At 47.2% G+C, this 23,092-nt stretch overlaps 1 protein-coding gene across 1 annotated transcript; it reads right to left on the bottom strand.

Annotated features, from left to right (window-relative positions):
- Nucleotides 1–5,677: 5,677 nt before the first annotated feature.
- On the bottom strand, nucleotides 5,678–21,985 carry LOC144137948 (dual specificity protein kinase TTK-like; the record flags this gene model as incomplete). Its single annotated transcript, XM_077669984.1, is given in 12 exon segments — nucleotides 5,678–5,822; nucleotides 8,277–8,380; nucleotides 9,763–9,835; nucleotides 11,567–11,743; nucleotides 12,517–12,591; nucleotides 14,688–14,812; nucleotides 15,707–15,873; nucleotides 16,506–16,660; nucleotides 16,783–16,857; nucleotides 17,709–18,060; nucleotides 20,909–21,143; nucleotides 21,906–21,985. Coding segments are annotated over 11 exon segments (1,386 nt in total). The 3' UTR covers nucleotides 5,678–5,789.
- Between the last annotated feature and the right edge of the window lie 1,107 nt (nucleotides 21,986–23,092).

The raw sequence follows: 23,092 nt of genomic DNA, 5'->3' as shown, positions 1-23,092 counted from the left end.
AAACCTAAGAACAACCAGCCGAACCTTAGCTCACGCTACGTATGTCCTGTCACAGCCGAGCTAAGCCACTGCTATTTTTTTCTTGGAGTAATACTACGTACCAATACTAATACTTGATACGTACCCTTCAGCATACCCTTCTGCAACTATGAAACGGTTAATTCCCACGTTATCTCTAAAATGAGGCCACGCAGCCTCCAATTTCACAAAGTGTCGCACTTGTGGCGTGCGCGGGGTCTAGGGTAAAATCCTCGTGCTGGGCCTCCAGCCGGAGGCGCCTTCCCTTCACTGTCTCTCGCTTGTGGTGCGAAATGCAGTCACCCACGATGACCAGCGCTTTCGCTACGTTTAAATTGGAGCACTGACACGAAAATTTTGTGACACTTTTATTGATTTTATCGATACTTAATGGTCTGGCGAACTTGAAACAGCACTTCAAATACTTCAGCGCGCGATAGTTAATTACACTGAACGGCCTGAAAATCGTTTGTTTCAAATTCCCGCGCTTCCATTGATCCCGAACGGCGCATATGACAAAATCCCGGTCTGACCTCACCGCTTTGTGCGGACGTCACCGGCGCCCGCTTGAGAGGGTGTTGCGCCCGTTCGCCTCCCGTGCGGCCGCGCGCGTGAAGGGACGTCACGAGTTTTTGACGAGCGCTGGCGCGTCACTTCTTTTGGCTTCACGGGGTGATGTCACGCTGATGTCCATTTGCTGAGTGCCGCTCCGCGGGCTGCTCTGTCGGCGCGATAAATGAGATCCAATTGAACTATGTTCTTCGCGTCGCAGGCCGCTCATATTTTAGCCAGGGTATTCTGTTGAGTGAAGGAAGCGTACTGTGCAATAATATTTACGCCGAAAATTGGTGTCACTGCTCCTTTAATGCCGTAATTAAGCTGGTTCGCGAATCTGTGGTTCTTGCACGGGTGGATATTACGTTTAGCACGAACAGTCTACCCGCGACCCTATTTTTCGCGGAAACCATTTCCACGAGGACGTGGTCGACGGACGAGATGTCGATCGGTGCCGTTTCGCATAACCGGTCAGTTACTCTTGACGAGGGTCGCTGCGCTGCTACGAACCCCATCTTTACGGGGTCTTCGGGCGAGGGAATGAGTTTCTAAGCTGTACATGACGCCTTTTCCACCTTAATTTCTGACTAGATTTATAGACATATTCTAGTTTGAATCGACAGCTTCTAACTAGAAAGTCTTAGCCTAGCTAGAGGCGATTATTCCCAGCTTGCAGGTTTTTTCTTCCAGCTGGACTGACACCTGCCAGTGGGAAAAAATATGCAGCTAGAATTGAGCTAGAAACTGAATTTCTGATCAGAAATTCTGCCTATTTCTAGCTAGAAGAAATTTCTGCTTCAATAATCCAGCTAGACAAAATATTTTTTTTCATCTGGGACAACGCTCACAGCTCCCCAACTACGTGGGCTTCATTCACTCACAGCATTTTCAGGCGAAAGCCTCAAATATCTGTGTCTAACATGCGCGTTGAAAGGTACACAAAATCAGTGGTGCAAAAAAAGTTGAAGTTGTGGTCGAAGCGAGCGCCAGACGGGGATAGTGCGCCCGGCAGGGAAAACAGCAGTGCGGGAGGAGGGTCGGAGCGGGGCTCTGCGAAAGGGCAACGCAGCGCGTGCCGGGAAAGGGAAAGAGCGGCGCCAAGGGACGGCAGGCCGCTGCCGCAGGTGTAATACGGGCCACCTTGATAGGTGAAGGTACCGCCGCGGCACAGCAGGAGGCTCCTGGCGATGGCAAGCGAGCGGAACGAGCTTCATTTGGGGGGGGGGGGGGGGGGGGGGGGGGGGGGGGGTGCTGTTCTGGGGGCTGGTCAAATGGTGATGGGCGCAGTCGTAAAGCTCAACAGAAAGTTCAACTTTGCGGCTGCACTTTCCGCTTGAGGTGCGCAATTGCAGTTGAACAGCAAATGAACAGCAGAAACAGTTTATTTGCAGTTGAACAGCAAATCCAACTGGGTTGTCGCATTCACACCGTTTGAAAGTTTTAAGCACCCTCGTTATCTTTGCGCTGCTATCAAGACTAGGACAGACTCTAATTATAAGTCAAGTCAGCATTGAAGGAGCACTGAAACCAACGTTCGATTTTTAAAAAGTTAGATGGGTCGCTTCATAAAGCTTCCAAGTTGCCTTCCTACGATTATGGGCGTCTGACGTCGCTTGGAAGCAATTTTAATTGGATATTGTTGCCGCAGTTCTGAGACCCGAAAACGCCCGGCTTTGTGACGCGCCCTTGATTGTAACGCGCAGGTAAGTTTACTAATGAAAATCTGAAAAAGATTTAGTCTAAAAATTAACTTCGAAGTAAATATTTGCAACAGCTTGATAAGGTATGCCCAACGGAAGATAATTACGGCAAAATTTGCTCGCGTGTCATCAATGGATTGTCTTAGATTGTATTGAGTTGGATTTTGGGAGGGTTTTGTGTCTATGGCGATGCCACTTGACGCTTTGAAGCCGATTTCAGGTTTGTGGACGATTGTAACGCGCACACTAATTTGAAGACTACTTTTAGCGAAAAAGCGTGCGCGTTAGAATTGTGCAAATATGGTAAGTACCGCCAGTGGAGGGGTGTGGCGTAGAAGTGTACGTCCTGCCGGTCTAATCCCGGAGTGGTCTGTGCCCTGCATGGGTCTGTCCCTTCCTCTCAGCGAGCGACACGCATATAAAGTTAACATTTTGGTGGGTTGTGGTGTCTTTTGCCATTTCGTCCCGCCATCTGCAACTCTAGGTAGTTTCAGATCTGCTGAATGTGGCGGAACTAATCTTTATTTGAGATAGGAGGGAAGCGGCGTCGTGAAAGGTTGCCTGCTGGCTTGAACAGGAAATGTGACGTCATGGGCGCCGTAGAGCCCCTGCGCTTGTTCCCGGGCTCTCAGCAGCCGAAACCGAAATTGATACCATAAATGACGCTATAATTCATAGTATGCGGCACTTTGGCACCTCTTAACTCATGCGTTCTGTTTTACGGGGTAGTAGGGACACATCGGGCCCACAAAACCGAAATACACCAATTTGATGCGGCTCACCGCACCATGCAGCCGGAGATGAAATGGGTGTTGTGGTAGTGTGCGCTACACTAGCCGAGGTTGAGCAGTTTCGCGTGGCTCTTGGAGAGCTGCGCTGTGCATGCGCGAGGAGCAGTGACGTCACACTGCGCAGAGAACGTGGGGTGGTGGTGATTTATTAAAAGAGGGAAGAGAAAAGAACTGGGGATATGGTTGGACTCAACGGGGAGTTCATCCTCATACAACCCAGTCCAGGGAAGGGAAGTGGGGTTTTAAAGGATAGGAAGAGAGAGGGGGGAAGAGAAGAGCAGTCGGAGAGTGGGGGACAGTCTATGTCGCGTTCGCTTCGTCCATGACTCGACGGCTACAAACGCAGCGCTAGTCCTGTCACAACCTGGAAGTTGAGTAGGTGCTGGAAGACCTCCCATCGGATGGCGTCCAGTCCCGTGGGGAACAGGAAGTCTTCCAGCTTGTGGCTTCGGGCACCGAGTCGCTGGAGTGCGGCCCGGAGTTCTGCCCTCACGGTGTCATGCTGGCGGTAAGTGCTCTGTGTCGCAGGCTCTGCACAGTCGGTGCAGGTGGGGGACGCCCGGCGGACTTGGTGGCGCAAGCGGGCTCCCACGTTGCAGCAATTAAGCCGCAGGCAAAGCAGGAGCCTTGAAGCACGAAGTTCTCTAGCACGAGGCATAAACGAGTGTCTCGGTGTTTTTTTAGTACGCGTTACGTTCTAGCGCGAGGTGTAAACGAGTTTCCTGGTGTTTTAGTACCGTGACTACATGAGACGACGATGACGATGATGACAGGAGACACCAACAGCACCAGCCCCTAAGGGGCTGCACACCTAAAACTGATAAGAAGTTGTGTCATGTCTCTGCGAAGTTTAGCAGAGTACACTTAAGTCTGGTGCTCTTTCTGAATCACAGTAGTTTCTCATAGGTCCACAATATTGTGGGTCTGCGGGTTAAAGAGTTACTGCAAATTTTCTTCTATTTTCTGTTTTAGCGCGCAGCGCTTTGGTGCCTGGTACCTGGTGCCTGGTTTCGCCTAGTGCCTGGTTTCGTGGCAGCGAAAGCGAAGATGTCCGCATAACCAAGCGAGTGAAACAGGCACCCCAAGCAGAAAGAAAACGGAGGAGCAGCGTCTGGCAAAAGTGCCAGGGGGAGGGCGGCTTGTACTGCTAAGGAGTCATCTCCCGGCGCGTATGACTCAGTCTCACTGCCTCCCCCTTGCACTTTCACCAGAAGTTGCTCCTTCGTTTGGCACTCATCTGAACTGCTTGACATTTGCATGGGAGGTTCAAACACGGCTTGCAACAACCTGCTCGGCGGCGGCGAAGCGCTGTACAATAACGGCAATGTAGCGTGCACTGCCGTGCATTCGCTAATCACATGACCACTTCCTGATATGCAGCAGATATTCGCCGCGACCGAGACTGCTGCAGTTCGCGATGTGCACAAATTTCGCATTAGAGAGTAGAGTACAGTTGAAACTAATCATAGCGAACACTGATATAGCGAATTACCGGCTATAGTGAACTAAATACGAACTTCGGTTGGTCACGCTTCATTTCAATGACTCCATATAACGAAACTAACCGTGAGAGCCACGTACGATACCAGATATAACGAAGAAATATTTTACCAGGAGGCTGAGAAGCTACTTGGAAAAACTCCCGTAGTCCGAAGCTGCAGAAGTAGAAAGAGCCCTTTTGTTCATGGATACAGAAAAATTTCACCCTGCTCAGTGCTGTGAATAAGCCATCAGATGAAGATCACATCCGTTCTAAAAAAAAAAAAGAAAACCATTTATTTTGTCAAATGAACTTTGTTCTGTTGTGATTTCTGTACTCATGTTCTGATTCATAGAGCTTGAAATAAGGGCCATCTTGTTTATAATGGGTTCGAAGCTTAAAATTTTTCGTTTTGTATCAACAATTTTTGTGGGAGCCAGTTGGTTTGAGCCTATTTTTAACTCTACTGTCGCAATGAATATCAGATATAACGAACTAAATTAATGTCCCGATACTACTACATTATAATGAGGTTTGACTGTAATCCTATAGTAATCATCATACAATTTTTTAGCAGGAAGTCATCAACTTTTGGTCTGCGATTTTGGAAGGCAAGTCCACTTGTTGCAAAAGAGGTTCAAATACCGCATGAAGAAATTTTCATCACTAATGGTGCCACTGGAAAAGTGCAAATTGCTAATCTGGTGCTCACAAGTTTGTTTCCCTTCGTAGCACGGTTAAGCCCTGCATCATAAACCGTAGATTTCTAAAAACCAGACAGTTTCGCAAAAGTATTTTTGTTCATTACATCTACAACATGTTTCTACATTGATTCACTTGCTGTATCATACATGAATATTAAAAATGTATAAACACACTCTGCAATGGAGCAATAAACCCACAATACAACGCATACTAAAACATTAAAATCGGCCGCCATCCAAAGGTGGCTAAAAGTCTTACAGTAACGCGTTTTTACATCAGATATTGCAATATTTTACAAGTCACAAACACATTATGAGGATGCAACATTTCTGCAATAGGAAGTAGCAAAAATTGAGCACCTTTTTTGTATACCGAGATAGGTCTGTGTTGAAGAACGTGTCAAAAAAGTGTAAAATTGCACGTAAAAATACGTAAAATCCAGGGTTATTATTTAAAACTGTACAGTGGGCATAATAAAAAAATGGGGGAGAGGGCAGCATACAAGCTGGAAGCTGATGTCACGAAATGCTGCATGTCTTCTCACTGCTTGCGTTGACGCAACGACTTGACGACCTGCAGTGCAACAGACGAAAAATTGAATTAAAAGTTAGAGTAAACTACAAGTTGAAAGGCCTTTGGACCGAATGTCACTTGACTGAAATGCCACCCTTTCAACTGCTATGCAACGTTTTTCAAAGACACTTGATTGAAATGCCAGTTCAAAGGAGCACCACCAACCACCTTTGAAGTTCTCAAAAACCTTTGAAATACAAACACTCGCACACTTCGATGCAGTTTCCACATGCTGCAAAGACACATTTTACGAGTAAAACTTGGTTTTTGAAGTACACGACCTTGATTATTTTTCACTTGTTTTTCGTTTCTATCGTGAACTACGATTACGAGGTAACTTGGTATTCTCAACACCAGCGATGCAAAAAAAAAAAAAAGAAAAACTGCCTGTTTTGAGTGCTTTTGCAGGCTGTCATCAATTTTATTGCTAATATTTGTGTTTTTTATTGCCTAGTTTACTTCGAAAATTAAATTTTTTGCCAAGTTATGAGAATTAAACTTGGCAGCAGCAGCGACACCAAAACATGGTCGGCGAACACGGAAATTTCAACTGCCTTTGAAAATTGTCATGTAAATGAGTGGAACTCTTTCCAGTTTGAATGGAAAAGGTCATTCAACCGAAATGTGTTTTCAAACGCTCATGTAGCACAGGTATTAGTTACCAATGCACTAGCGCCTATTGTAGTGTTCACTGAAAAAAACCACCAAGAAAAGACTGAACTGACGCAGGTGGCTCAAAAGGCCCTCACAGGTAATACTAGTTGAAGTGGTGGTTACTCTTTTGCATCATATGAATCTTGTAATACCAATAAACCCGGATTCCCCATAGAATACCATATAAACCAGTAAATAATGAGATTTTTGTAAATTCATAAGTATGCTATGCTATGCAATGAGGTTTTAGGGGTGGGAAAGATGGATGAAAAGGGCCCGAAGCCACGCTTTCGCTGCAGATGCTCCGTGGTGTCCCTTTTTTCTTGTCCTCGTACACATGCGCTATAAAATATTCAGCAGTGCAACACCAATTAGCCCAGAAATTTGTACTCGTGAAAATTCTACACTTTCGCTGCATACGAAAATTCTAAAGCAAAGCTCTAGGGCCTTAATGTACTGGATGCCGGAGGTATTTAAGAACACAGCGTTGGCTTCAGGTGCGACAAAATTTCTCCACTAAAATCACATATTTTTACCAACTTTGCAAAATACTTCTGTTACGGTTTATTTCCGTCACTAATCAGTGAATCCACCATCAGCAGCAATAGGCGAGTCGATTTGACTTTGGAAACGGTTCTGTGCATGGATCAGGTGCTGCTTAGAGATGTTGGCCATTGAATGAGCAATGGCTGCCCTCAGCAAGCCTTCTGTATTATGCAGCTCTTTGTTGGCCTCTCTCTCAACCATACCGTATTTACTCACATAATAAACCCACTCACGTAATGAACCCTCCCCCCACTTTTCTTCTTGAGAATTTAGTTTTTTGTCACCTTGCATAAAAAAATTCAGCAGGAATGTCTTTATCTCAGCATGGTTGCTGATGCCGTACACGATTGCAGTAACTTGATATGAAGTAACTTGGTTGAAATGCTAAAAACGCATTACAACAAAAAGAACTCTTAACAGTAGCCGGAGACGTGAGCGTGAATGCCGTGGCTCACAATTTAAAAATTGCGCGCTTGCGGAGCGCCACCTGCTGAACACAAAACCCGGAGCCATGAAAACATTGCGGCGTGCAAACAAGGCACCAAGCATACTGTGCACTCTTTCCCTGCTTTTTGCTGTTCCGGCTGGTCACGGCGGCGTGTGAACAAAGCACTAAATGTACTCCGCACTCCTCTGATGTTGCTCTTCCGCGTACTGGCCATTACGCACCATGGTTTTGTTGTTCAGCTGCGTTTCAACCTTTTTTCGTGCTCCTGGTATACAATGGGCCAGTACATGAGCTACACGGCCAGTTATAAACTGAAGGTGGTGGAGCATGCATTGATGCACATAGAAACCGCGCGGCTGGGCAGCACTTCAGTGTTGACCCGCTGCGTGTACGCTACGGGCTAGCGCACTTGAGAAATTGAAAATTTCAGATGTCTTATCAGGGGGAAAAAAAAAGCGCAATATCTGCTTCGATTTGAAACTAACTGATTGATTGTAGGGTTTGACGCACCGACGCAATGCAGGCGATGATGCGCGCTGTAGTGGAGGGCTCCGGATTAATTTTAACCGCCTGGGGATCTTTGACGTGCGCCGAAATCTCGTATACACGGGCATTTTTGCTTTTCGCCTCCACCAGAAAAGCAGCCGCGGCGGCCGAGATTCGAACCCACGTCCTTGGGCTCAGCAGCGCAGAGCCATAGCCACTGAGCCACCGCGGCAGGTGTCGGTTCGAAACTACCCGAACAAAATTGTTATTCCCTTCGACATTTCTAGGGTTAAAGCGATGAAAGCAGCAGGCCTCCTCACCTCGGTCAACTTCTGAACACTCCCGGGTGACAAGCTCTCAATCTCGTTGAACATCGACTGCAGGCTCTGCTTCCTTGGATGCGTGGGGGCAGCCGTTGCGCCTCCTGTAGGAAGCAATGACCGCCACTGCATGATAGCTTCTAGCAAATAAGGCCATCATCATCAACATATCAATGCCCACTGCAGGGTAAAGGCCTCTCCAATTTATCCCCGCAAACTTCTTGATCTCATCTGCACATCTAACTTTCTGCCGCCCCCGCCACGCTTGCCTTCTCTAGGAATCCACTCTGTTGCCCTTACTGACCAACGGTTATCTTGCCTTCGCATTACATGCCCTGCCCACATCCATTTCTTCTTAATTTCTACTAATATGTCCTTAACACGAGTTTGTTCCCTGACCTATTCCGCTCTCTTCTTGTCGCTTAATTTTACACCTATCGTCTTCCGTGCCATTGCTCGCTGAGTGGTCCTCAATTTAAGTTGAACCCTCTTGGTGAACCCCCAAGTTTCTGCCCCGTAGGTGAGTACCGGTAAGATGCAGCTGTCATACACGTTCTTTTTCAGGAACCACTTGGAACTAATTTTACAGCTCATTAAACTTTGGTGTTTGAAATGGGCATTTGAAATGGTTCCTTGCCAGTGGTGCCACCAAAGTTTAATGAGCTGTAAAATTATTTCCAAGTGGTGCATCAAAAAACTGCTTCTCTTATTGCACTCACCAGGGTTTATAGTATTGCAAAATACAAAGATGACAGTTTTATGACCAACACTGTTTTGTCTATTATTCGACCAAAAAATGGCTAATTACCTCGAATTACCTTGGGAACTAATTGACCAGCTGAAAAATAATGGCACATTCGAAATCAGTGGGAAAAAGTTTACTTCAAAATCAAAAGAAGTTGTTTTAGGACCAGCATCCCCCCTTAACGTAGAACCTTAGCGAAAGGGGACGTTCCCCCAACACAAAGTGGACAGCAGTAGTGCAGAAGGTGTTTGCAATTCTAACCAGTACACACGTCTACAGTGCCGTGAGTGGCATTTTGACTCGGCAGTGTACACCAGTGGCGGCCTAGCCTTGCCTGACAGCTTGTGCTGCTGACAGCTTGTAACCCCAATAAGCTTCTCAGCTCGCCAACTTGCTCTGGTTCGTACACGGTGTGACATGGAGAGGAAGAAACGAACATTGTCAATGTTTGCAACAAATTTAGAGATTATTTGTCCAGTAAAAAACAGAAGTCCAGCATTGCTGAGACATAAGCAAGGCAACATACTGAAAAAAAAAGTCACATAAGGGTCAAGGTAATGCAAATCCAGCGCACCGACACGCAAGGTGTTTGAAAACTGGCATTTGAAGATGTAAAAAAGAAGAAAGGAAATAGAAGCACTGAAAAGCGGTTTACGGACACACAAATGACACAGCCAGCTTCTCACTTCCAGACCTACTGACATCCACGGACTGGAATGAACGACAGAGTGATAGCCTTACCGTCGACCAGGTACGGGTGCTCTAGCAGCTCCGATATGGTCGGCCGCTGCTTGGCATCCCGCTGTAGGCAGAGCTGCGAGCGACGGAAATAGGCAAATAGCATTATTTCCAGGAGGGTTGAATGCGCAGCCCTTCAAAGTATGCTTAGTGGTAAAAAAAAAAAAAAAACATCAAAAAGCCTACAAGCATGGTGGCTCTCTCTCTCCCACACACGCACAGACAGACAGACAGACCCAGACAACGTCAGACAGACAGGCAGGAGGAGACAAAAAATCCTGGGCCATCTCCTCTAACGTGAAACCTGGGAAGGTTACAGTGTATAAGCATGTTCTTGGTGAGTGCCTTGGCGTTTTTGCCAACGGAGGTAAACCACTGGGAGGTAGAAGTGTACAGCTTTGCTGCAAAAGTCTCTCGTCTTTGAAGCATGAAGCTCTACAGCTGAGGCATAAACAAGTTTCCCGGGGTTTCAGTACTGTTACTACATGATGAGACGACGATTACGACGCCGACGACAGGAGACGCCAACAGCCCCAGCCCCTAAGGAGCTTTTCCCCTAAAAAAATGGTGGCAGACTAACAGATTGGTTGTTCAGTCCAGCCAAGCATAACACACTGTTATTTATTGCCAGTTTTCACTCATTGTACCACACTCGTAGCAATACCATATCGTAAGGTATCGTATCATTATCGTATCCTGTTATATCGTACTCATACAATATCCTTACAGAGCGGTGACTTAGAAGCAGGCGCTGCGGAAGGGCGGGCAGGTAGCTTACATGCAAGGTATAGATAAGAGGGGCAAGTAGCATCTTTCCAATGACTCCTAGATAAAAAGAAAGCCGCAGCACTGCATCGCCAAGACATAAAAAATAGAGGAGATTGTCACTCCAGTAATGTAGACTGTAGAAATTAGTCAATTACTGAAAAAAAGAACAAAGTCTAGGATGCGACACTGAAGCTTCCTTTTATCTAGAAGGCGTCGGTCTCTCCTGTGAGTTGTGTTGAGTCGGGTGGCGTGCGCACTGCTCAGTCTTAGCAGCTGTGGAGTTAACGTACACATTTTCATTTTTCGTTAAACGCTGGGTAAAGACGACCACCAAATTCGTAAAAATTACCTGCCTCATTCAGTAATTGCACTTATCGATCTCAACAACTTTTTCAGCGGCACTTCAGTATCAGAGTTATAGCAGAGCAGAATACCGGTCCCGGTATGGTACCCGGGACGCAATTGGAATCTCTGCACATGCTCAGAGGCTTGAGTCAAAGCTGGCTGCGCGCATGCACCAGTGTACCGGGTACCATACAGGGACTGGTTTCCCGCTCTGCTATAACTTTATTCTCATCAGCGAGTTAGATTACGTCAGCAAAATTCCACAAAAATGTCAGTCTGCTTACGTGTGTTGAAGACGAAAGCCCCGCAATTCTCTCTTTGCTTTGCTGCTGCATCATTTTTACGTCTCTTCACTTTCGTTTCTACGTCTTTTGACGCGAATAACTCTCAGAGGCAGGGTGGCCACAATTCTTGCTGCAGGCCAATTGTTGTTCCCTTCTCTGGCAGGGTACGAGGTTTGTTCAGTGGTTAGCCCACCTGGCTGGTGCTTTGGCAACCAGAGTTCAAATCCCAGTTCAAAAACCCAAATGTGCTCATTTTCTTTACAGTGGCAGCCATGTTGGTACTATTTGTGCTGATGCCAACAACTATACGTTCACTTCACGTTAGATTAAATACCTCGGTCTTCCGACTTAATAAATACGTCCCACTGAAAAGGAAACTGTTCGAAGAAATGGTGTCCGCGCACACGCACCATGAGGACGTCGCGGAGGTGGGGGTTGGGCAGCGGGGGGAAGTCGATGACGTGCTTGTGGCTCGTGATCGCCAGCATCTTCTCGGGCAGCGAGGCGATGTGCTGGAAGGGCGTCTTGCCGTATGCCAGGTGGTACAGGATGCAGCCCAGCGACCACACGTCCGACTTGCGGCTGATCTGTGAGGCATTGCCATTGCACGTTGAAGCAATGATATCGTATCGTACCACCAATTGTACGATATCGTAACATGCATATCGTAGCTTGGTATACAGGTAGGACGATACAAGAATACAACATTCAGGGCCTTCAAATATAGTTTTGGCAAGATATTCCTGCATAATGCAAATATTCAACACGGCACCGACTGCTGGCATGCTATACACGGCCTGAAAACAAGGTCAGATGCATTAGCTGATTTAGTTTGGTTTACAGAAAAATAAAAGGAAATGTTTCTGTAGCCAAATTTTTTATTGGTAAGGGCCACGTAAGGCACAAGAAACAATATCAGTTATAAAAATTCATGGGGGGAAAAAGCTAATGCTGTTCTACGCTTCTGGCTAAACTTCTCCTTTTTAACTTTCATCAGGGGTTTAATGCACCGAGGCTACAATTGGGCTCCGAGACATGCTATAGTGGAGGGCTATGAATTAATTTTAACCACCTGGGGATCTTTACTTGCTGAAAACTTGCATTCGCTAAGCGTTACGGCGGGGTCAAATTCTCTGGCTTCTAGTATATTTTACCGTAGAAGGGCTTTGCTGCAGAGGTACTCCAAAAATAACCTGCAGTGCCCAGTGGTTTATTCTGTAACCTTAAAGAAACTGCATTCAAATTGTCTTCATTTGTAACAAACGAATTCACGATTTCTCGAAAAGACGGTGCAAATCACAGAACAGACCCAGATGACTCCCGCAATACTTTGATACTAAAGACTTTGACCTTGACTGACCTTGAGGCAGCGCTTTCCAGGTTCCAGCGAGGTAGACTGGATGGACTCCGGGGACATGAAGTTGAGTGTGCCCATCTGGAAGACAAAAGAAGAAATAGATTGCTTAAATAGAAGAAGAAATAGAAGACATAGATAGAAATAGATTACTCGGGGTGTCAGAGAGGAGCAATCTAATTCATCCTTCGTCTTCTCTGACATCCCCAGTTATGAAGGAAAATTTGACATCCACCTCAATGCAACCATACGGCTACAAAGGAAAGCTATACAGCTTTCTCAGAAACTTTGCAGTTGAAGAAAAATTCGTACTCTTCAAGGACCAACCGAGCTAACGAGGAGGCTGGTCGTTTGTAGCGCGAGAGCGAATTAGCCAACAACTCGAAGTGAAGGACAGCTGTTAACACACCCCAGTTAGTATGTGTTTCTGCTGACAGGACAACTGAATTACACGACACCACCGCACTCTTACTCCATGCTCCATGCAACTACAAAGTTGCATATTTATTCCATAAAATACCTGGACACCTAAAAGACCGAACAAAGGATTCAGTTCCTTTTAGATGCGACGCTGAGAGCATCTCTTGTCGGCGGCCCTGTCCTTCCTGCGTGCGTCCGTCGTTGTCGTTGGCATCGTCGTCCACACTCTCCTCCGCTCTCCCCCTCTCCTCTCCGATAGCGAACACTCTCTCGCGAGGGGCATTGGATTGGATTTGATTGAATTGGCTTGGCCTAGCTTGGATTGGATTAAAGTGGATTGTGTTGCGTCATAGCTGCGGCAGACGCACTGGCGCCGGAGCGTGCCCAGGTGAGAGCGAACACTCTCTCTCAACATGTGCGGGTGCGCGGCCCAGCGCGCTGTCACTCCGCTGGTGGGCGGCGCTGCGCGCGGTGCTGCGCATGTGCAGTACTCTCTCTCTCCGCGGTCTCCTCTCCTTCGGGCGCGTTGCGCATATAACCAGTGTGCCGCTCTCCGACGGCCTTTCGATCCGACGGTTGCTCTCCGCTTGCGCTTGAACCCCCCTCAGCGTCGCATCACACCAGGGTTCCCGCGAGGGGAGGTGGGCGTAATTTTTTCACTTTACTCGCGATCCCCTCTTTTTCTAGCGACACCAAAGCATGCAGGAAGTGACTCTGACTTTGTGTCGCCTTTGGCACCGCACCAGAATCCCGGCTGCTTACCCTGCTACAGAGTAGCAAGACCTGCAAAAAACTGCCTCCATAAGGGTAGACGTGACCAAGAATATTCGCGTGGCCCGCAAGGTGGAACCCTGGGTCTAACCTTGCTCGCCCCCAGGTGCGCACCAGGTTAGTAGAGCTCAGTTTGGTTCCCAGCAGAGCAGTTTCACTATCAATACAAATAGAAGGAACAGTGTAGCCTGCAAATAGGTGCTGCTAATCTGACAATATGAAAAACGACTCATTCACTCATGCCAGTTCGTATTCCATGACATTTGTTCATGTTGCGACGGGTTCATGAGAGCACCATTTTGTCGTTGAACGGTTCTCAGTCGTTCAACCGACCGCCAATCGGGAGATCCTGCGCATCGCAGCGCTTGAGCTTGCAAAAAGTGTGCCAAAAAAAACACCTTTTGCATTGTTGTTACTTTTCATTATTGTAATTTTGAATTATTGTTACTTACTCAAGTTTGCTGCCTACCGCGGTCGCACCAGTTGCAAGTCGTGAACATGCCTGGACAAAAATCACCGTCGCTCGCCTCCAGATTGGACTTGTTCACTGCTACCTAATGCAGTATTTCTGCTGTGAAAGTTTAGAGCAACGGAGCTTCAATATCCATCATCCTACCCTTGTACTCAACCACTATAGTAGAAAAATGCCTCCTGTGAACCATTACAAATACGATGGGTTGTTATGTTTGTCCCTATAAATACATTCGAGTGTACTTAAACAGGCTGTGCATGAAGTATTGTTTAGGTACAGTAGCTACTGGTGAGGCGGTTGCCTATCGCAATACAAAACAGAGCGTACGAAAAATGCAAAACTGATTGCGCAGGTTCTACATAACTGACCCGAATGTCGTGCACTAACCTCAATTATTAACGCAAAGCACACGTGAATTAATGATACAGGCTGCATGTACCCTCCGCATCGGGCCTAGCAGCGGAATGGTGGCTGAAATAAACAAAGAAAGCACAAAGGAAAAGGAAAACTGTACCGCATTCTCCTTCAAGATGCTCGTGACATCCGCCTGCATGGTGTCGGCGATGCCAAAGTCGATGAGCTTCAGCTTCCCCCCCGCAAAGAGGAAGTTGGCCGGCTTCAGATCTGAGTGGATCACGCCTAGCAGGTGAAGAAAAAGAGGCACACCATTCCTGCTGAAACAATGATGTGGCATTTGTGTTCATGACGCTGCAAAAATTGGTACCGTAATTACCCGATTCTAACGCGCCCCTGATTCTAACGCGCACCCGATTTTCCAGGCAAAAAACCGAAAAAACTTGCACCTCCGATTGTAGCGCGCACGGAACTTTGTGAAAAAAAAAAAACGAATGCGAGAGAAACGGGGGATTTATTTCCTAAAGTAATCTCACGCATCTCACTCCTCGTCGCTCTCCGAGAGCTCCTTGTCGCTTTCCGCTGACCACAACACCTCGTCCTCGGTGCCATCAAGCGCGTTCGCGGTGCCACACTTCTGAATGAATGTTCAACCATGGTCGATGGGATCGTGGCCCACGCCTCGCACGCCCATCCCGCGAGCTTCTCCAGAGGCGCACGCTTCAGTGAACCGCTCGTTGTGAACGCGTGGAAGCCGCTCGTAAGCCGTGGCAGCGGCGCACCTTCGTTGCCGCTGCTCCCATTGCTGTTATCAAGCGCGCAAGTGGAATAATTTGTCGATTTGTGTGAACGCCGATAGAAAACTCTAGGCGCCTAGATTCGAAAAATTGTTGCTAAAAGCTTTGGCGCCATCTTGAGATGGCGATGGGTGGGACGAAATTTCAGCTGTTTCTGCAGTTTCGGTTTCGTATCCGATTCTAACGCGCATGCGATATTTCGGCCTGTTTTTCCGGGAAAAAGTGCGCGTTAGAATCGGGTAATTACGGTATCATTGTTATTGAGACAAAGTAGTATGAGCAAAACTTGTATATTGTTTTCATGGCCCCATATATGAAAGAGGATTTCGTTCATTTTGCCAGAGTACCGACAGAGCGTGCTGACAGAGCGCCCGTCGCAAACCTTTGTCGTGGATCTCCAACACGGCATGCAGCATCTCGGACCAGTAGAACTTGACGGTGACGGGGCTCAGCGGACCCTTCTTGGTCATGGAGGCGAGCACGCTGGCCAGGTCCTGGTCGCCCTTCTCCATCACCAGGGCGAGCACCTTGTCCTCGTTGTTGAATTCACTGAATCGAGAATTTTTCAATGTACCAGAAAGCCTGTGACTACGTACAGGATAAGTTACACCACGTTGTCATGGTTGACGTGACCAATTCAGCAAGAAAGTAGCAACAGAATTATTGAATTTACATTTCTCGTGAGGAAAAAAATTTAAATAACTAAAAAAACTTCATAAATAAAACTTGGCTGATGGTCTACGTGGCTTTAAGTTCTGATGATCGAAAGAAATAAATCATCTCATGTTTATAGCTTTTAATATCTTTCAGTGTCCCTTTAAAGAAGAATGCTACTCCACTGCCTTGTCAAGTAGCAGCCCTTATGTATTCTTGAGAGAACACACTTCATAACCTATTTGCACCTTGCCTGGGCCCTAGGAGAGTGAAAGCTGCCACATAGGAAATTGATGCATAAAACGTCTCTCGCGCCACTTACTGATAAAAAACTTGCCCTGTACACAGCTGCAGGCATTAATATATGCAATGCATGCCCGACCAAGTTTGACATAAATCATTTCAAATGTACAAATCGCGCAATTACTTGACGAAGGTCCGATATGTGCAATGACTCAATATACCCACGATTGATGTTCTGACTACACGTGTATGCGAGACAAGTGCAAGAAAAGCAGATTCCTCACTAGTCGTAGAGCTTGACGACCCGCTCGCAGTTCCGCAGGGCCTTGAGGATGCTGACCTCGTTGAGGAACATCTTCATCACCTCCTGCTCCACATCCGCCATGCTCACTATCTTCACGGCGCACAGGTTCTTGCGTTTGTCAAACATGACAAACACCTGCCACGGGAACCCAAAGGGATGACTTGTAAATAAGTGAGTGGAGTAAGCCCTGTGAAAGTGCTGAAGAAGAACAACTACAGAAATATATGCAATAAAAAGGGTGGGGGATAGTAGCCCACCTTGCAGGACCCCCCTCTCCCGATGAGGCTCAGCATGTGGTATTTGCGGCCGTTTATTTCCGTGTAGTAGTTCTCCTGAAAGAAAGCAAAGAATAAATCCGAATTGTTTCTCTTTTAAAAGTATTGGTAACAACATGGGCCATCCTGTCAGCTGGTGGGGGAACTCATCCATAGGTAAATTCATGCATGCATGCATACATGCCTGCCTGTGCATAGATACAACTGAAACCCTCTACTGTTCATTCCAAACCTTTTCTCACATCAGCTGTGCTTGCACTGCACTGAGTACGATCTGGCCTACGCATAAAGCTTCAACTCACGACAACAAAGATGACAGCAAGTATTGGAATTCATTCATTGTAATGTATGTTTGTATGCACACACCAATCCCTTTTGCTTGTCATCACTGCCAGCATGATTTGTTAATGCTGATAGCGGTGACGATGAAAGGACATGGCAGGTTCGTCAGTGGGTTTAGTTTAATTTGTATAAATTTTAAGGAAGCAAAAATCGGTCACTCTCAGGTTTCAATGGGAAACGAAGGACACTAACATATTAAACAGTAGAAGCGTGCAGTTTAATTTGCAAAATATTTATATTGTCATGTGGCAACTAATGCAGTGAAGAGAAATATATAACACAGTGACAAACACAGTGGAAGATGACAGCTGAGCAAAAAAAAAACGAAGCCTATGGAGTACGCAAACCGGGAGCAAAAGAAGAAGACATACATGAACACATCTTGCAAACAGATCCACTTCACAGCAACAGTGTGAACACACAGATGTTAACAAAGCAACCTGTAATGCTTTACAACATAGCATACGTTATTACATTATTGTGATCACACGCATTTCAGTAGCTTTTTTACAGTTCCCGCCACCAATGAACTCCCTTACCAAGCCAGCAAAGGCAGCTGAACCCACCTCCGGGGGCTTGGGATCTCGGAGGAGGCTCAGCAGGCTCCTCTTCTGGGCAGCGGGAGCGGAGGCACGCACCGCATCCGACCACGACTGCTGCCGGCCGGCAGGCGGAGCCTCGTGGATACCCTGGGTGGCCGCCGCACCTGCCGCCGGCCTATCCCCCCCGAACGTGCTGCCATACGGTGCAGATGGTGCCCGACTCCGGCCGTTGGTCCGTGGCTCCTTCTTGGACACTCCGTAGGCCACCTTGGGAAGGCCCGCCTTCGACGGAGTGGTGTTCTCCTTGTTAGCGGGACGGGGGGCCTTGGCTTCCAATTCCGATCTGCACGATGTGCTTCCTCTCGAAGCTGTAGAGCTGGGAGTCGAGGGGAGTGGTTGAAATGGTGAGCTCTGCAGCCTGGGACAACCGCTGAAAAGAATGGTCTACAACTAATGGCTTATGGGGGAGTGAGTCGACGCCTTACTGAGCACCAGTAGAACACACTGTTGGGAAAGTTGGTGCATATTTGGTAAAATATAGTGATTCAACAAGGACGACAGAAAGGCGACAAACACAAGCGCTTGTGTTTGTCGTCTTTCTGTCGTCCTTGTTGAATCACGCTGTAAGTTGTACCTAACTGAGCACATTGAAGGGAAACTTGGGTCAGCCCAACGAGAAGCGGAAAGGAGTGTGATGGGGGGCAAATACTTAGGAATATGAAATGAGCATCTTATATAAAATAAGCTCGAATGGAAGACATCACAGCTTGATTTAGGAGGCAGAAGTGAACTTGGGCTGGGCATATAATGCAGAGAAATGGCAAATGTGAACCATTAGGGTGACAGAGTAGCTACCGAGAGATTGGACTAGGAGAAGCGGAAGAACATAAACTCGACAGAGGGACAAAATATGAGAACTCGGAGGCAAAGAATGTACTAGGGTACAGCAAGACAGGAATGGACAGGCCCTGCAGTAGACATAAGCAGGCTGATGATGGTGATGATTGCAAAATATGACGTGTGTCCAGTTTGAAGCAAGACTTGTATGTAAGCACATCTTGATGCTCATTGCGAAAGAGCATAAATGACCCTCTACTAAAGAAAGAGAGCACTGCTTCCTTTGTAATTTCTTCGAAAAGAGGAATTGACCCGAATCTTTTACTTGATCCCCCACGCATGTGGCAAAGGCAAAACTTGTTTTCCTTTCTGTTTCTGTACTGTTGTGTCGCTGTTCCTGACAATAAAACTGCTTTCAAGTAACCTACTTTCCCTGTACTGAACTCTACACGCACCCTTGCAAGACATGAAGACTCAATACAACGTGGACGAAATGTCATGCGGCACCGATAATCACACCTGTTGCACAATCGCAATTTTCGACATACAGGTACCGTATCTCTGCGCGTATAACCCGCCCCTGCGTATAATCCGCACCCCCACTTTCAGCCCGCCGGAAAAGAAGAAAAAAATCCTCGCATATTGCCCGCACATTTCACACGGGAAAGTCTGCACCAAAGCTACTGCTCAAGCAACACATCACATACTATGTAGACAGAAAAAGCGTATATTTGGAAAGTAGAATACACTGACTGCAAGGCAAAAGTCACAATTCACTAATAAAATGCCGTTGTTAGAGTGCGCCCGTACTCATTTTTTCTTCCTTGTACTTGTATGTTTTGTGCAATCGCTGCCACGGAAGGCTTAGTCAGTGTTACTGTGTAGGAGCTTCGCGGCACAACGTGCACTGCCGTGAAGCTGCACTAAAGGAGAAAACCCCAGCGTATCATCCGCACCCCTACTTTGCCACTGAAATTTTCACTTTCTTGGTGCAGGTTATACGCACGAAAACAGGCATATTCTTTAATTGCCACTTGACGCGACTTAAAATGATGCATGGCGACAGCATCGGCGAGAAAGAAAGAGCCAAGGGTGAACCAGTGTTTCCGTTTCAAAAGATCTGACATTCCTTACCTGAAGTTTTTCACAGGGCACCTTTTTGTACACCTAAAGTGTACAAGAATTTTAGGGATTACAAAGACAAGGTACAGCCTTGTAACTAGCCTTTGGTAACTCGCCCAGCTCCATTCAAGCACCAAAAAATGCATTTTTAATAATAAAAAATGAAAACAAATTAAAAAAAAAATTCAAAATTTTGCTTCTGGTTTTTTTCTAGTCATTTACGGCATTTAGAAAACACGCATTCACACACAACACTATCTCCTCAATGTGCCTCTCAGCCCGTCGAGCGGATGAGCAGGCCATAAAAAATACTGTGACATACACACAAACTTTTACTTCAACTCAAGCATACCGTATTTACTCGCGTAATCCTCGCACTCGCGTAATCCTCGCACCCCTAATGTGAGCCACCAAAACTTGGATTTTTTGGTTCCTCGCATAATCCTCGCACCCCCAACTTTGCAGCGGCGAAAGTTGCTTGCTCGCGAAACCCGCAAGGTGCACGCGCTCTCCAAAGCGCGCCCTCCCCCGCCGCCTCTCCGTTCGGCAGAGAGCGCTGTGTATCCAAGGCCATCCAGGCGCCCTAACAACCCTAGCAGCGTGTTAGGGCGCCTGCGCCCTAACACAACGTTTCCCTAACACGCTGCTCACACTGTTTTTGAGCCGGTTTCGCTGTGCGCGCAACTAGACGGCGTTCGCGCAGCCCGCTGTCGTGTCGCCGTCGTGGTCCCGCATGGTCCCGTCACTCGCGTCAACGGTGGATAGCTCGCTGCCATTTTGAGAACTTTTTGATCTCTTTGTTTTGTGCTTGGTGCCGCTTTCAAATTGAAAGCGATAGAGTACGCGATCGAACACGGCAACCGCGCCGCAGGCAGGCACTTCGGCGTCACCGACTTCAATGTGCGTTACTGCAGGGGTAGGGCACGCACATGACGACTACGAGATAGGGCGCGCGCCAGAAAGCAAAGGCGGCAATTTCATGATCGCTGATCGACGAGAGACTGTTTACGTTGTAAATAATAAAATAAAAAGAAATAGCTGCTGTTGGCAACACTGAGCTTATATATACAATAAACGGCCGCTACATTTAGCGGGATCGGCAGGAGGCAGATTGGCAACACTGTGCACCGGATTTTTTTTTCCCCGCATAATTCTCGCACCCCTAACTTAGCATTGACTTTTCCGAAAAAAAAGTGCGAGGATTATGCGAGTAAATACGGTAGATCCCATTAACGCAGGAGCTAATGCTGCCCCTGAGGTTGTACCTTTTTTGCTGCTGCTGTTGGAACTGATGCCTGGAGTGGACAGGCAACATCACCTTCGCAGAGACCGCCTTCGAAGAAGCACCCTTGGCGTGGAGGGAAGACGAGGAACTCTTCGTTGCGAGGAGGGTCTTGGAAGAAGGCCGCGGAGGCTCCCTCGCCACATGACTCCTGGGTGGCGAGCTCTTCTGAAGAGGAGGACTCGGCGAGGGAGACGGGGCACCGTGCTGTCCCTTCGCTGAAACAGCAACACACAAACTCACCAATGTTGTAATTCGAAATTTTTTTTTGCAAATTCCCAAGTTGTACTTGTCAGATAATGCACAAACATACAATGCTCCACTAGACACCGAACTTTTAAACTGCAGAGCAGTTTAGGGCCGTGCCTTGTCATAGCTCACTCGCTGGACCCAACTAGAGCAGACATTCCCTTGTAGCCGCTGTCGTCGCGGCGTAACCTAGAGGCTTCGAAAGCCAAGCGGTTCATATAGTCATGAGTGTTCGAAACTCGTGAACCGCTGGTGCTTGTCGTACATCTTCCCGTTGTTTAGCGGAAAAAAAAACTGCAGGTACATTTGAGGCAATATATACATAATTAACCACCAGCGCTCGCGTTCATTTAGTCAGGAACGCTCGTTGGGTTGGTTTTTTACGATAGTAAGTGGCAGTGCAACGCCGGCACGTGCAGGAGGAAAAGCGAGCACAGAAACAACAGAACTCCCGCTGGCACAGTTTCAGGCAGGGGACGCGTGAGCACTGCGAAGGCGGTAAATTCAAATTGCATATTCATCGAGAGAGAAGTGAGACAGGGTGGTGAAGAGCGTGATGGGTGGTAGCAGTGAGCGGATAACTGCGCAACCCCCCATTCTGGCGAATCACTGCTCTGCACTTCCGACAGCTTTCACATTGGTTGGAACAGCTTTAATTTTTCAACTTGCAGTCACAAACAATCTCTGTGAATGTGGGTGGTATAGTCCCCAATGTTAACGAACCCGCTTACCTGGTTCGGGTTCGTCCTCCGAGTCGTCACTTACATCGCTAAGGGCCAATCTGCGGTTGAAGAATTCAGGATTCTCCCGGCTGCAAGGGGTGAAATGCCAAGTGTAACCATGGTGCAACACAGCGAAATTCCAAGTGTAACCATGGTGCAACACAGTGAAATGCCAAGCGTAACCCTGATGCAACACAGTGTAACCCTGGTGCAACACAGTGGAAGCCAGGTGTAACCCTGGTGCAACACAGTGAAATGCCAAGTGTAACCCTGGTGCAACACAGGGTAACCCTGGTGCAACACAGTGAAATGCTGTGTAACCCTGGTGTAACACAAGTGCGTTGGTTTTGACCACCAATGTGCAAGAAGGTTGCACCAAAATTCGACAGCCGAATAGCCCATTGTTATCCGCAAACACTGCCCCGTCAAATGCAGCTACGAATCGTTCAGATGACCAACTGCATTGTAGCAAAACATGGTGCAAGGGATAGGGATAAGGAAAAGGCAGTGCTGAGACGGTGCTTTTCCTTCGTCTGTCTTTGCATTCATTTTAGTAAAATGCATTCGAGTCACTTTGCCAAAACACCATCCAGAAATGATTTTTACAGAATCTCGCTGCAATAGCCCACACTTGCAGAGTGACATATTTGCGAACAGGTATTGGCTAGCGCTTGATGAGGCACGATATTCCTTCCCGAGATAGGTATAAGCCATGCACTTCCGCTGCGATGCAGGAAGTTAAATGTGTCGATACGATGCCCCTAGACCGACCTGAAAGATACCAAACCACCCTTATTGGTGAAAACAATGCATCGAATTGAACTACGGGTACATTTTATACAGAAAAAAAAATGACGGGTCCTTGCAAAAATTTTGCACTGCTGAGGCTGTTTGCTCTAAAACCCGCGATTCTACCCCTCAGCTACTGAGGTCAAACAGCAGGGTTCTTTAGGCAGTTGTTCAAAAGAATGACAGGAGTAAACCAGTAGATGGCACCAGGTGCCTACAGGAAGTGGTATAGTGTAGTTTCCACTTCAGTGTTGCTATGTGGCAACTGAGAAGGGCTGTACAGTTGTAACAGGAGGTAACAGCTAGAAAAACAAAAAAAAATTTACTTTACTCGGTGTTTCAGACTTCCACAGGGGAACAGAATCTTTCTGATGAGCGGACTAAGCAAGAAGTCACTTTTGTAACGG

Source organism: Haemaphysalis longicornis, unplaced genomic scaffold, assembly GCF_048455015.1.
Source record: "Haemaphysalis longicornis isolate Haplotype H1 unplaced genomic scaffold, Haemaphysalis longicornis Haplotype H1 scaffold_5, whole genome shotgun sequence".
In the NCBI taxonomy this organism is placed as follows: Eukaryota; Metazoa; Arthropoda; class Arachnida; order Ixodida; family Ixodidae; genus Haemaphysalis; species Haemaphysalis longicornis.
The sequence above is the reverse complement of the archived record's forward strand: the minus strand, read 5'-3'. Positions and strand labels throughout refer to the sequence as shown.